Source organism: Rhinoderma darwinii, chromosome 6 (assembly GCF_050947455.1).
Source record: "Rhinoderma darwinii isolate aRhiDar2 chromosome 6, aRhiDar2.hap1, whole genome shotgun sequence".
Classification (NCBI taxonomy): Eukaryota; Metazoa; Chordata; class Amphibia; order Anura; family Rhinodermatidae; genus Rhinoderma; species Rhinoderma darwinii.
Window position 1 is genome coordinate 31,324,813 of NC_134692.1, and position 12,885 is coordinate 31,337,697.

General features: G+C 40.9%; 1 protein-coding gene across 2 annotated transcripts in view; it reads left to right on the forward strand.

The window, feature by feature from the left end:
- The window catches only part of UBR3 (ubiquitin protein ligase E3 component n-recognin 3), a 136,750-nt gene that overhangs the window by 38,451 nt on the left and 85,414 nt on the right, over nt 1-12,885 (forward strand). For both annotated transcript variants that reach the window (XM_075829428.1, XM_075829429.1), the window contains exons 12-18: nt 188-253; nt 1,725-1,814; nt 2,425-2,553; nt 2,673-2,725; nt 4,627-4,760; nt 6,456-6,541; nt 8,264-8,405. In XM_075829428.1, coding sequence (XP_075685543.1) covers nt 188-253; nt 1,725-1,814; nt 2,425-2,553; nt 2,673-2,725; nt 4,627-4,760; nt 6,456-6,541; nt 8,264-8,405 — 700 coding nt within the window. The remainder of the gene's footprint in view (nt 1-187; nt 254-1,724; nt 1,815-2,424; nt 2,554-2,672; nt 2,726-4,626; nt 4,761-6,455; nt 6,542-8,263; nt 8,406-12,885) is intronic.

The window sequence follows — 12,885 nt, forward strand, 5'->3', positions numbered from 1 at the left end:
AGTCCATAAGGTCTGTCAGGCGCCAGTGATATCCGTCGTACAATGGATCTGGCACTGTGTTGTGGTTTCCCTTATAAACAAATACCACAGCACAGATCTGAACAGGTCCTGTGTCTTATGTATTCTGCATGATTCATGGCTCCTTCATTTGAAAACCAATAAAATTCTCATTTCTTTTTTTTTTCAGCCTGCTCCAAATCAGGTTACTTTCCATTTGCCTTTACATCGCTACTACGCCATGTTTTTAAGCAAGGTACATAAGTAGTTTGCAGTCTTTTTCTTCTTATATTTCACTAGAAATGTATAAATAATTTGTCTTCTGTCCCCAGAGCTGTATAAGAATGTTTTCATGGTTAGGAATATGTATGTATATAATGTCTTTCTTTTTTTTATATATATTACATTATACCATAGAATGAAACCACGTCCAAGTTTTATATCTCTCTCCCAATATGTCTTTTATGTACGCAGTATTCTGAATTCAGCTGCTACTTTGGTGGGGTTAAAGGGGTTGTCCCAAGATTAAAAGATCTCTCCTAACCAGAGGATAGGTGATAACATTCGTTCGGAGGAACGGGACGCCTGTTCTCATGATCGGTTGGGGTCCCAGCAGTCGGACCCCCACCGATAAGCATGTTATCACCTACCTGTAAATGGGAGATAACCTTTAATCTAGGGACAATCCTCTTTTTAAGGGCTCATTCAGACGATCGTACAAGTCGTCAATGTGACGACCTGTATTTCAATGGGGCCGTTCACACGACCGTTGTTACAACGGAGCGGGTGAAGGGTCCATGAAAAAATAGGACATGTCTTATTGTCTGGCCTTTCACGCAACCTCTATAGACTAGTCTATGGGGGGATCGGTGATAACTCGACCCGCAGGGGTGTACCTCGGACGTGAAAAACTGCAGTTTTTCACGTCAGAGGTTGCCCACGCTCGTCTGAATGTAGCGTAAGAGACATACTAATAGTTATACAGAAAATACCAGTTTGGGTGCAATAAAAATGTAATAAAAAACGTTGTAATATCCTCCTCCTCATCTTCTCTGCTAATCGATCGGTTATTGACACTTCAAAGCGAAAACCTGACGTTTCAATTCTGCGGTCATTTGATGCAAATATTTCCTGGTGGAAACGCTCCTAATAGACATCTACTAGTGTCGTGAAATTTATCTTCACTAGTGCAAAATGAAAGAGGAGTTGCCTATAGTAACCAATCAAGTTGCCGCTTTTGTTTTCCATTGGCCATAAAATAATTACAGCTTGAATCTTATTGCTTGCTGCGGGCAGGTCACCCACCTTTTTCTTAATATTTTGCTAAATAAGCTCCATTGTGTAGATCAGATTATAATTCCTACAGGCTTTTATAGTGTTAATATTGAACTATATCTAGGTATATATACTTATATATTGTCTTTATAAAACCACAAGAAAGCAATGAGCATATATAGATATATAGTGTCTGTAGGGAGGTTTAAGGCCCATTCTCCAAATTGTCCGAACAATGAATCTGGAGCTTCCTGCCGGTTTACACATGGTCGATGCTACAAATGTATTCTCGCTGTTCAATATATATGTGGAGAAAATGAGCCATGACCTTAGTAAGTAGGAATAATGATCTTGTTAATTATAACGGGCTTGCTGTCTTCTATTAACACCTCTTTAGTCAAATGAAGATAACTTTTTTTTTTTTCTTTTTTTTTTTCCCCTTTTTCTGGCAGGCGGTGAAGTGTCAGGAAATAGATTTGGATTCTATTTTGCCCGACCAGGAAATGCTGATGAAACTGATGGTTCACCCGCTTCTAATTCAGGTACAGGTGATCTTTCTGTGTTGTTCAGGGTTTACGCTGCATCGTGTCAGGTGCCTCTTAAGGTGGCCATACATATTAGTCGAAAGTGGATGATTTCTATTATTACGAACGATCATTGGTTTGAAAACTAAGCGAATAATCGATACAACTGACCAATGGCCGACATTAACATTCTAAAAAAAACAACTTGTCGGCATCTTGGAAATTTTCATTTTGTCTTTCGTTTTCGTCCATTTGTCCCTTCATAATCTACCAAAAATATGTCCGTAAGAATTAGGGCGGTGAATGCAAGATAGGGGCAGAATCAGACCACACCGGGTAATACAATGCTTTACTTACAGTAATGTAATACAATGTTACTCAATATTTCATTTAGATTTTTTAATCTGAAATTAAAAAAAATTCTAAATGTGACTTTTTACTTAAACTTTCAAATAAATAGTGAACTCTCAAGTGAGTAGGTGTTGGTCGCCTATAGATTGCAGTACAGGAATGATAATACTTTGTAAACACCCTGTCTGAAAGTCCTGTCCTATGTAGCATGGGGAACACCTCCTTTAGGAATATTTAGAATTCATGGTCTTTTTCATTTGTCCTTGTTTTGTCGTAGGCAAGTTTGTCAGAAATTCACAGCAACATGTGGGTACGGAATGGCCTTCAAATTAAAGGACAAGCTATGACCTATGTACAGTCACATTTCTGTAATTCCATGATTGACCCGGATATCTACCTGTTACAGGTAAGTTCCTTAAACCTAAAACTGGCCTATCCTACTACTTTTGTTTTTAGTGTTTTGTATTTTTTATTTTATTTGTAAATGTACCTAATGCTGTTGTGTTTTTTTTTTTGTTTTTTTAGGTGTGTGCATCAAAATTAGATCCAGACTACTTTATTTCATCAGTGTTTGAAAGGTGAGAATGCAAAATGTGCTGCAATACTGCTAATTTAAAAATTAGTTTAAAAATAAAACGTAAAACTGCAGTCAAAACTGGTTTGTCCGTCCAAGTAGTGTGCACACATAGATATATATAGATATAATATATATATTTTTTTTTTAACATTTCTAGGAAGTTGTCTGGTCTTCACATAGCGTGTTTATTTTTTAGAAGTGGTATGCTTAAAGAATAACTAAACTCTAAAAAAACTTCTGACGTGCTGTAGTGACATGTCAGAAGTTTTGATCAGTGGGGGTCTGAGCACTGAGACCGTCACTGATCGCTAAAACAAAGCGGCAGAAGCGCTCGTGTCAGCGCTGAGCCGCTTAGTTTCTTTTTTTTTTTTTTTTTTTTTTTTTTAAATTTCACTCTTTATTCAAATATTTTTTTTTTTTTTTAAAACATAAAGTACATTGCAAACAGTGAGGCCAACATAGCCTTACATAAAGGCACAGAATATTATGCATTACATTGTTGACATATTAACATAGTATCATACCATTTTAGGAAAAATTACAACTTATGAACCAAACCATATTCCAGGAAGCAATCCCATATTTACAAAGTCATAGGTATCAGAGATTCCAAAATTCGTTTAAATTCAAATACCTTCAGGATTTAGGGTTGAGTTTACATAAACATTCTAGTGAGGGAGAGTTCCGGAGTTCAAGTTGAGCCGCTTAGTTTCTGATCAGCTTTTCTCGGAAAGCCGAGCAATTGGTGTACGGACCCATAGACTTTCTATTGAGCTGGTACACAAACTGTTCGCCTTTCTGAGGAAAAAATTATCAAACTAAGCGGTTCAACACTCACGCGAGCACGTCTGCTGCTTAGTTTTAGCGATCCGTGGGGGTATTCCGTGCTCAGACCCTCGCCGATCAAAACGTCTGACATGTCACTATGACATGACACTCCAAATTTTCCAAGATCTTGCATTTATGGCCAATCCTTCTGATAGCCCATTATTGTGTGATCGTGGGGGTCCACCAATTAGCAGAATGTAGCGGGCAGCTTTTTTCTGCTTCACAGTGACGTCTTCCGTTTTGATATTTCCCACTCTGGATTCTGCATAAAATTTTAAAATTCTTAACTTTTAAGGAATTTTGCCGTTTTAGGTGTTAAAAAAATAAAATTAAAAATTATCTAGACTGGATAGATTGTAGCAAACTCTCTGCTGTGAGAACCATTAAGTCTGTATGTGTTTTAATCCTCTGGGTGGAGACAAGAACACTCCCATTCACTGACCGCAAGCAGACGTCCTGAAAAAAAAGATGTGGAAGTGAAGCACAAAGTATATGAAACTAGCAGAACTTCTTTAGGGAATGATAAAGCTTTTTTTTTTTACATAAAACCACAAACCACCATTAAAGATGAAATCCAGCTAAACATTATTTTCTCCTATGTTATAAATTCATATCAGAAGAACACATCTGAAGAGTCAATGAACTCTGAATAACACCACTGATTTCCACCATTAATATTTGTAACACAACATTGAAAGGTGGTTTAGAAAGTTGGTTCTGTGCAGTGGGGGCTTTTTACGTTTTGGAAATTTGCAGAAGTCCAAGCTCATGGGAGCACGTGAGCTACTAGAGTCGCTCTATAACATGTCAGAAGATTACATTTGGGTTGATTTTCGCTTTAGACCATTCTAGCCGGGCAACTAACGTGGTTAAGAATTGCACTGTGCTCTTTTAAGAAATTATTTTACCTTCTAGGAAACGTTCACTGGGCTGTCACTTTTTTAAAACCATGTTTGAGTAACCTGCAAAATATATTTTTTCTATTGTCCTTTTAAACCTAATTTTTGCTTTGACATAATTCTAGTTTCACTTGGATGATAATCCATCCGTTTTAAATGTTCCCTTTTCTTTCAGGTTTAAGGTTGTAGACCTTTTAACAATGGCTTCCCAACACCAGAACACAGTACTTGACTCTGATAATGAAAGGTCAATGCTTGAAGGAGCGCTGACATTTCTTGTTATCCTGTTAAGTCTTCGTTTACATTTAGGTAAGTTTTATGGGCGACTGTCTTCTCTACATATAGATCAGAGAATCTTGTCTGTATTCTTTCAAAAACAGTGCCAAACCTCTCCACAGGTTGTGTATGGTATTGCAGTTTAGCACTATTCCCTTTATTAGAGCTAAGCTGCAATAACGGAGAGACGGCATGGACCGGCATCAGGCTGTTTCTGAAAAAAAAAAGAAGCAATTTTTACTAATCCTGTGCAACCTATTTAAATTGTAATGGGGTAAGTGACAGAGGATGTGTTCAGGACTTGTGACCAGCACCAGGTTAAGAATATTTAGTTAGGACTATGTTCCTTAAAAAGGATGCATCCATGGACTATTTGTTAAAAAAAATAATACTAATAAATGAATGTTTGGTGGTCCCCTTTTCTCTGATGCTGGTGTGTGAAGTAAGGTTGCAGCCTCTGCCTGCCCCACTCCATAGCGGACACTTTTATACGTATGATTAGGCATCAGCACAGTCTCTAGAGTGTCAGGCTACTAATTCCCCTTCGTTCCCATACAGGTTTTTTTGTTACATCTTTTGTCATGAGTACCGACTTTTTGGTTCTACTGTTTTCATAGAGATTAAGGCCGGACTCACACTGCCGTGTTCGGTCCGTGATGTAGCGATTTTATGTCGGACGTATTTTCCATACCAACCACCGTTCAGGGAGCCGGGCTCCTAGCAACATAGTTATCTATGATGCTAGGAGTGCCTGCCGCCCCACGGGAATACCGTCCCGTACTGAAAGCATGATTACCGTACGGGACTGTATTTCAGCGGAGAGGCAAGGACACCTAGCGTCATACGTAACTGACCTGACTGGTTCAGTGACAGCGGGTCCTGAATGTCCATGACACACAGGATCTACGTTCATAACTTAGATGTGATGGATTACAGGTGGGTCACGCAGGACGCGCTGTCACTTAATCTGTCAGGTCCGTATAGAGAATACAGAGCAGCTGTATCTAAAAAAAAAAAAAAGTAAAACCATTTTAATGAAGGGTTTGTAAAGTTGCACAAAACACACTGATACACCGTCTTCTTTCTTTATTAGAAAAAGGAATCCTAATTTATCACCTATCCGCCAGATAGGTGACAATTTTCTGATCGATGGGGCCTTCTGCTGGGACCCCCACACCGATCGGGACAACAGGGGTCCCAAAACCCGCTGTTAATCCTCCCTGTTCGACCGCTGTGAGGAGAACATTCGATGGAGCTGTAGTTGAGCATGCATTCTGCGACTCCATTCAAAGTCTATGGGAATGATGAAAATAGCGGAGTACAGCGTTCTGCTGTTTCTGTCATTCTCATAGACATTGAGTGGAGCGGCAGCGCACATGCTGGACTACAGCTCTATTCAAGCTCCGCCTCACTGGGGGGGGGCAATAAAAAGGATCTGGGCGTCCTAAGCCCCCCTTACAGTCGGTGGGGCATCCAGCGATCAGAAAACTATCGCCTATCCTGTGATAACTTATGATTTGGGGAAAACCCCTTTAAAGCTCTTTAGGGGCACAAGGTAATTCCTCTTGCTAGTCAGCTGTATAATAAGGCAGGATTTGGGCTCTACTTTATAATACATTATGATGCCTTAATTTTAAATGTGCATGGTAGACAAGCTTATAACATACGTATTATAATGTCGAGACTTGAACGTGTGAACCACCTTTTAATCTTTGTTTTTTACCTTAGGAATGACGGATGATGAGATCCTAAGAGCAGAGATGATCGCTCAGTTATGTATGAATGATCGCACACACAGCTCACTGCTTGATCTTATATCCTTTTACAAATATGTGGATTTGTCTCAAAGTGCTGGTTTAATTAGCTTTAATGAGATAATTTACGTGCGATAGCTAGGGGGGGGGGGTATAGATCGACAGGTGGTCGCCATTGAGGAAAGGATATAGGAGTAGGGAAGAGTGCTGCAAGGTAGATCAGGAGACCGCAAGGTACGTGCAGGACACTACGGCAGAGCTCTGGTACTAAGCCCTCCGTGCAGTCCAAACACTGGGAACAAAGACAAAATTAATTGTCAGCACTCCAGTCTTATCAGGGGAGGGGAGGGGGCACTCATGAGACTTTTGGGACACTGGGCCAACCAAAGTGTTAAAACGGCCCTACACCTAGTAGTGAATTTCCTCCTCTGGTCTCCAGAGGAGGAACTTCACTACTGCGCATGGACAGCACAAATTCAAGCCGTAACGTGAAGATACTTAAGCCTAAGGCCCCATGCACACGAACGTGTTTTTGCGTCCGCAAATCCACGGGAGAATTGCGGACCCATTCATTTCTATGGGCCCATACACACTATCCGTGTTTTCACGGGTCTCCGCATGTCCGCAAATCCGTGCCGCAGAAACTCAGGACATGTCTTATTACGGCCCGCAAATTCGATGCGGACATGCCCATAGAAGTCAATGGGGTCGTGGAAAATGCGGGTACACCTCCGTGTGTCAACCGCAGTTTGCGGATTTGCGTAAGTGTTGCTAGGCGACGACCGGGAATGAGTTCTGTCGTCGTCCTGTTTTACCTAGGCTTTTTTTTTTTATCCGCATTTTGCGGATTACATATGGATGAACTGCAGATTACATACGGATGAACTGCGGATGACATTTCACGGAACACGGTCCTGGAATTTGCGGACCAGAAAAACACTACGGTCGTGTGCATGAGGCCTAAGGGGGGAGGAGAGAACAAAGAAGAGGTGAAACATCCTTGTCATCCCTTTTTGTTTTTGTTTTTTTGAGAAATATTGGCCTTAAGATTAATAGAATATAACGTCCATTTATATGATTTCAAACTTTCCTAAATTCCTAACAAAATAAATATGCAACAAGCTATGCATTTAATAAATTAATACAATATTACCTGATATTTTTATGTTGGAGTCAGTACATTTCTTCCGGCTCCATCCAAAACTTACTCTGACTCCACAGCCCCGTTATTGTCCATCAGCCGGATAACTAAAAAAAAAAAGAAACAAACCCCTGCATTTATTTAAAGGGAACCTGTCCCCATGAACCTGCTGTCCAATCTGCAGAAACCATGTTATAGAGCATTCATATGTGGGAAAAGATTCCGTAGAACTTGTAATTTATTCATTTAAATTTCTGCTCATTCTGAGTTTAGGAGTCCAGTGGGCGGTCCTGATCACTGACTGTTTTCTCTATGTAAGTATACATACAGAAATAACTGTCAATCATAGAGTAGGACCGCCCACTGGACTCCTCAGCCCAGAATGAGCAGAGATTTAAATGAATAAAATACAAGTTCTACTGAATCTTTTCCCACAAAATTTATTTATGAATCTGCTCCGCTCCTGCTCTACAACATGATGCCCGCGCGTTTCACAGCATGTTCAATGTGACAGGTTAGACACAAACTCTTAGGAAAGACATAAGCCTGTGTGTAAATGTTGGATTCTGCATATGCCTTTGTCACCTTATTTCTATTTTTTAACGTGACCATCTTAGTTTTTTCCTGAACCTCTAGTTTACATTCCAGAAAGTCCTAATCCCAAGAGCGGTATAAGTCCGGGAAGTTGCAGCTTCGAGTCCATATTATCTGCAGTTGCTGACTTTAAAGCTCCTGTGTTTGAACCTGGCGGTTCCATGCAACAAGGAATGTACACACCAAAGGGTATGTATGGCCACTGTAAAGGTAGCCTTTAACTCTTTAGCGACGAGCCTATTTTGGGCATTAATGACGGCAGGAACCCGGCTGTCTTTAGACAGCCCGACACACTCTCTAGCAGGCACAGGTCACCCATGCCGGGCTTATGACACAGAGACGTGAAAAGGTGGCGCTGTGCCGTAAGTACCATTAATGACCGCAGTGAAAAGGCTTATGGGCGGTCATTAAGGGGGTTAATTAAGTCAGTATTTTGGATCTCTCCTACAGTTCTTAGAGAACCTTTCATCTGCCCATACATGTGCAGCATGTAATGGGCAGGACTGCACAAACCCTGGGGCACTTCACGTTTTTTTTTCTACCCTCCTCCGTTATTTAGATATCGGTGCTGTTCTATTTGGCACCCAATATTTAAATAACACCCTGAACTGTCAATGGGGTGTGTTATGGCAAGGGGGCGTATAAAATGGCTGTGACACTTTCCAATCAGCTACGGACAGTGTCACAGCGAGAGCTGGAGATAGGAGAGCGTGTGCGCGCACACGCTCTCACTCTTCAGCTCTCGGCAGACCAGGACAAGACTGATCTCTCGCATGCGCGCTCTCCTCTCTCCAGCTCTTGCACTGTCCGCAGCAGTGACACCGCCCACCTGCCAGTTCGGTAGACAAGTACAAGACTGTGTGATCTCTCGCGAGAGATAAGTCTTGTCCTGGTCTGCCGAGAGCTGAAGAGTGAGAACGCGCACACGCTCTCCCAGCTCTTGCTGTGACACTGTCCGTAGCTGATTGGAAAGTGTCACAGCCATTTTATACGCCCCATTGCCATAACACGCCCCATTGACAGTTCAGGGTGTTATTTAAATATCGGGTGCCAAATATAACGGCACCCATATGTAATTAACGGAGAAGGGTAGAAAAAAATGTAAGGTGCCCCAGGGTTTTTGCAGCCCTGCCCATTACATGCTGCACTCAGCCTCTTTAACTGGTTGCCGACACAGGACGAGTATGCTCGTCCTGAGCGGCGAGCACTTCGCGCATTAGGACGAGCATACTCGTCCTGTGTGACAGCCGTCCCTGCCGTCTCTGTGTGTGCGATCGAGAGCGGGGCAACGGCTGTAATACACAGCCACGGCCCCGCTCTGACAGCGGAGAGGAGAGAAACATCTTCTCTCCGCTGTTAACCCTTTGAACGCCGCGATGACAGCTGATCGCGGCGTTCAAAGAGAGGGGACTGCACATTGATCGCGTCACAGAATATAACTGTGACGCGATCAAAGCCCACAACTCGTATGGCCAGACAGCCCAGGGTCCAGTGAAGGACCCCAGGGCTGTCTGAACATATTTCCTGTTGTTAGGGCATACTGAGGTATGTCCTAACAACTGCCTGTGTACGATCAGTAACAGGCTAATGTACTGGCATATAGATCTATGCCAGTACATCACAGTTACAAAATAAAAATCAAAATGATAAATCCCTTTATGGGATTAACAAAAAAAGTTAAATGAATGTAAAAAAAAAATAATGGTAAATAAATAAATAAAAAGTCAAAAAAATACAGAGAAACACACATTTTTTATAATAAATAAACTTTTTAAAATATAAGTCCCAAAACATGAAATAATATAGACATATTTGGTATCGCCACGACCGTAACAACGTGTACAACAAATGTATACCATTATTTATGATGATCGGTGTATGGTGTAAAAAAAAAAATATTAAAACTGCTGCGCAACTGCTTTTTTTCTTCATTTTAATCTAATTAAAAATTTATAGAAATTAAACGATAATGTATTTGTACCAAAAAATGGTACGTACATAAAGTACAACTCGTGCCGCAAAAAACAATGTCTCATACAACTATGTCGTACAAAAAATAAAAGCGTTATGAGCGTCGGGATGCAAAGAGGGAAATGTAAAAAAAATTGCTCTGTCCTCAAGGCTAAAATTGGCCGTGTCCTTAAGGGGTTAAAGTGACCTCAACCTTATTGACAAGGGAAATGGTAATGTGTCTATTTTGATTTAAAAAAAAAAATAAAAAAATTATAATAATCATAGCTTTAACGTTAGGTCAGGGCTGTATGCATGATACAGAACACAAGGAGCTCTGGAAGTAGAACTGTATACTCTTTACTGTAAATTAATTGGTTAATCTGAGTAGCGCCTGTCTTCTCTAGATAGTCAAATGTAATTTACATGCACGTTAATGTCCATTGACATGAGATATATATATATATATGACACACACAATTTATTATAGATTTAGATGGTACAATGTTAATTTAGTAGGACACAGAGATTGATCTAAAAGCCTATAAAGATTGTAAACGTTCAACTTCCATGTCTTATACACATTGACCACTTGATGGAGCTAATAGTCTGCGCCTAGTTTGTGTAGATTCTCTACAACCCCAGTTATGTTAAAATAGTAAGGAAATTCAGGGCTTAAGCTCGTGATTCATGAACGACTCATCGAGCACTGCCCGGGATCCAAGTAAATGCCAGTTTAGTGGGGCGGAACTGATGAGCTGATATTTTGTATTTATTTGTCTCTTTAGAATGTCATTGCTTCTTTTGTTGAGTAGATCTGATGGTAGGATCATTTATTTTTACATTTTGCATTTGTATTGACTGTGCTGTTTATTGTAGGTAAACTGGCTTAACAAAGGATTTTTGATTCTTGTAACTTGTTTTAATAAAATGACCGAAAAAAAGGCTTCTAAAGAAATTGGTGATGATCTTGGCCATGCTTGTATTGTACAATTGATGACCAAGGCTTAAAGAGGCTCTGTCACCAGATTTCTCAACCCCTATCTGCTATTGCAGCAGATAGGCGCTGCAATGTAGATAAGAGTAACGTTTTTATTTTTTAAAAGTGAGCATTTTTGGCCAAGTTATGACCATTTTTGTATTTATGCAAATGAGGCTTGCTAAAGTACAACTGGGCGTGTTTACAGTAAAAGTACAACTGGGCGTGTATTATGTGTGTTACATCGGGGCGTGTTTACTTCTTTTACTAGCTGGGCGTTCTGACGAGAAGTATCATCCACTTCTCTTCAGAACGCCCAGCTTCTGGCAGTGCACAGACACAGCGTGTTCTCGAGAGATCACGCTGTGACGTCACTTCCCCAGGTCCTGCATCGTGTCGGCCACATCGGCACCAGAGGCTACAGTTGATTCTGCAGCAGCATCAGCGTTTGCAGGTAAGTAGCTACATCGACTTACCTGCTAACGCCGATGCTGCTGCAGAATCATCTGTAGCCTCTGGTGCCGATGTGTCCTCGCTCGTCTGACACGATGCAGGACCTGGGGAAGTGACGTCACAGCGTGATCTCTCGAGAACACGCTGTGTCTGCACTGCCAGAAGCTGGGCGTTCTGAAGAGAAGTGGATGATACTTCTCGTCAGAGCGCCCAGCTAGTAAAAGTAGTAAAAACGCCCCGATGTGCGCACATAATACACGCCCAGTTGTACTTTTGCAAGCCTCATTTGCATAAATACAAAAATGGTCATAACTTGGCCAAAAATGCTCGTTTTTAAAAAAATAAAAACGTTACTGTAATCTACATTGCAGCGCCTATCTGTTGCAATAGCAGATAGGGGTTGCAAAATCTGGTGACAGAGCCTCTTTAAAGTCGCTCAGATTCTTACACTTGCACATTTTTCCTGCTTCCAACAAATCAACTTCAAGAACTGACTGTACACTTGCTGCCTAGTATCTCCCACCCCCTGTCAGGTGGCATTTTAACCACATAATCAATGTTATTCACTTCACCTGTCAGCGGTTTTAATGTTACTGGTGAATGTGATCCTCGTATTTACTTGAAGATAAAAATGAGCGGTGTCCGTAGTCTTTGCCCAATACCATTGCTCTGAATAGGCTGATGAACTAAACCTAACCAGCTGGTAAGGGGTTAAGAGCGTTCTTTTTAGTACGTTACTTAGAAACATTTGCCTTCAGGATACGACCACAGCAGTTCGTCATTCAGCGGCTCTTCCAGGGCATTGTAGCGCAAAATATAGTATTTTCAATTTGCATTTACTTGACCTTTTCTGTAACCCCGATCTCACATGATTCCACACCTTTAAGGGTTTAAGCAAAGTTGTATCATATATTATATTCTGGAGCTGGAATTTGTTCAATTGTTTTATATTGATAGAATTAATGCTAATTTATAGAGAGATCTATATTAAATATGAAGCCTTCTTTCTGCCGGTATAGTTATAATTTAGGACGATGTGCGAGATAATCTACTCCAATTTACCCAGACCTTTTCTTGTAAGAGCAGAAATGGAAGCCAGGAAAAATCGACATTTCTATATTGCAGAAAATGTGTGAAGACTGCCTAAGGTCCTGTTCACATCTCCGTTGGAGGCTTCATTAGGGGCGTTCATCGCCGATTCCACCAAAAATACAGGAAAGCATAACGCAGCATGTTGCAAGATTGTTTAGGGGAAAACCACAGACACCCCAACGGAACCCATTATAG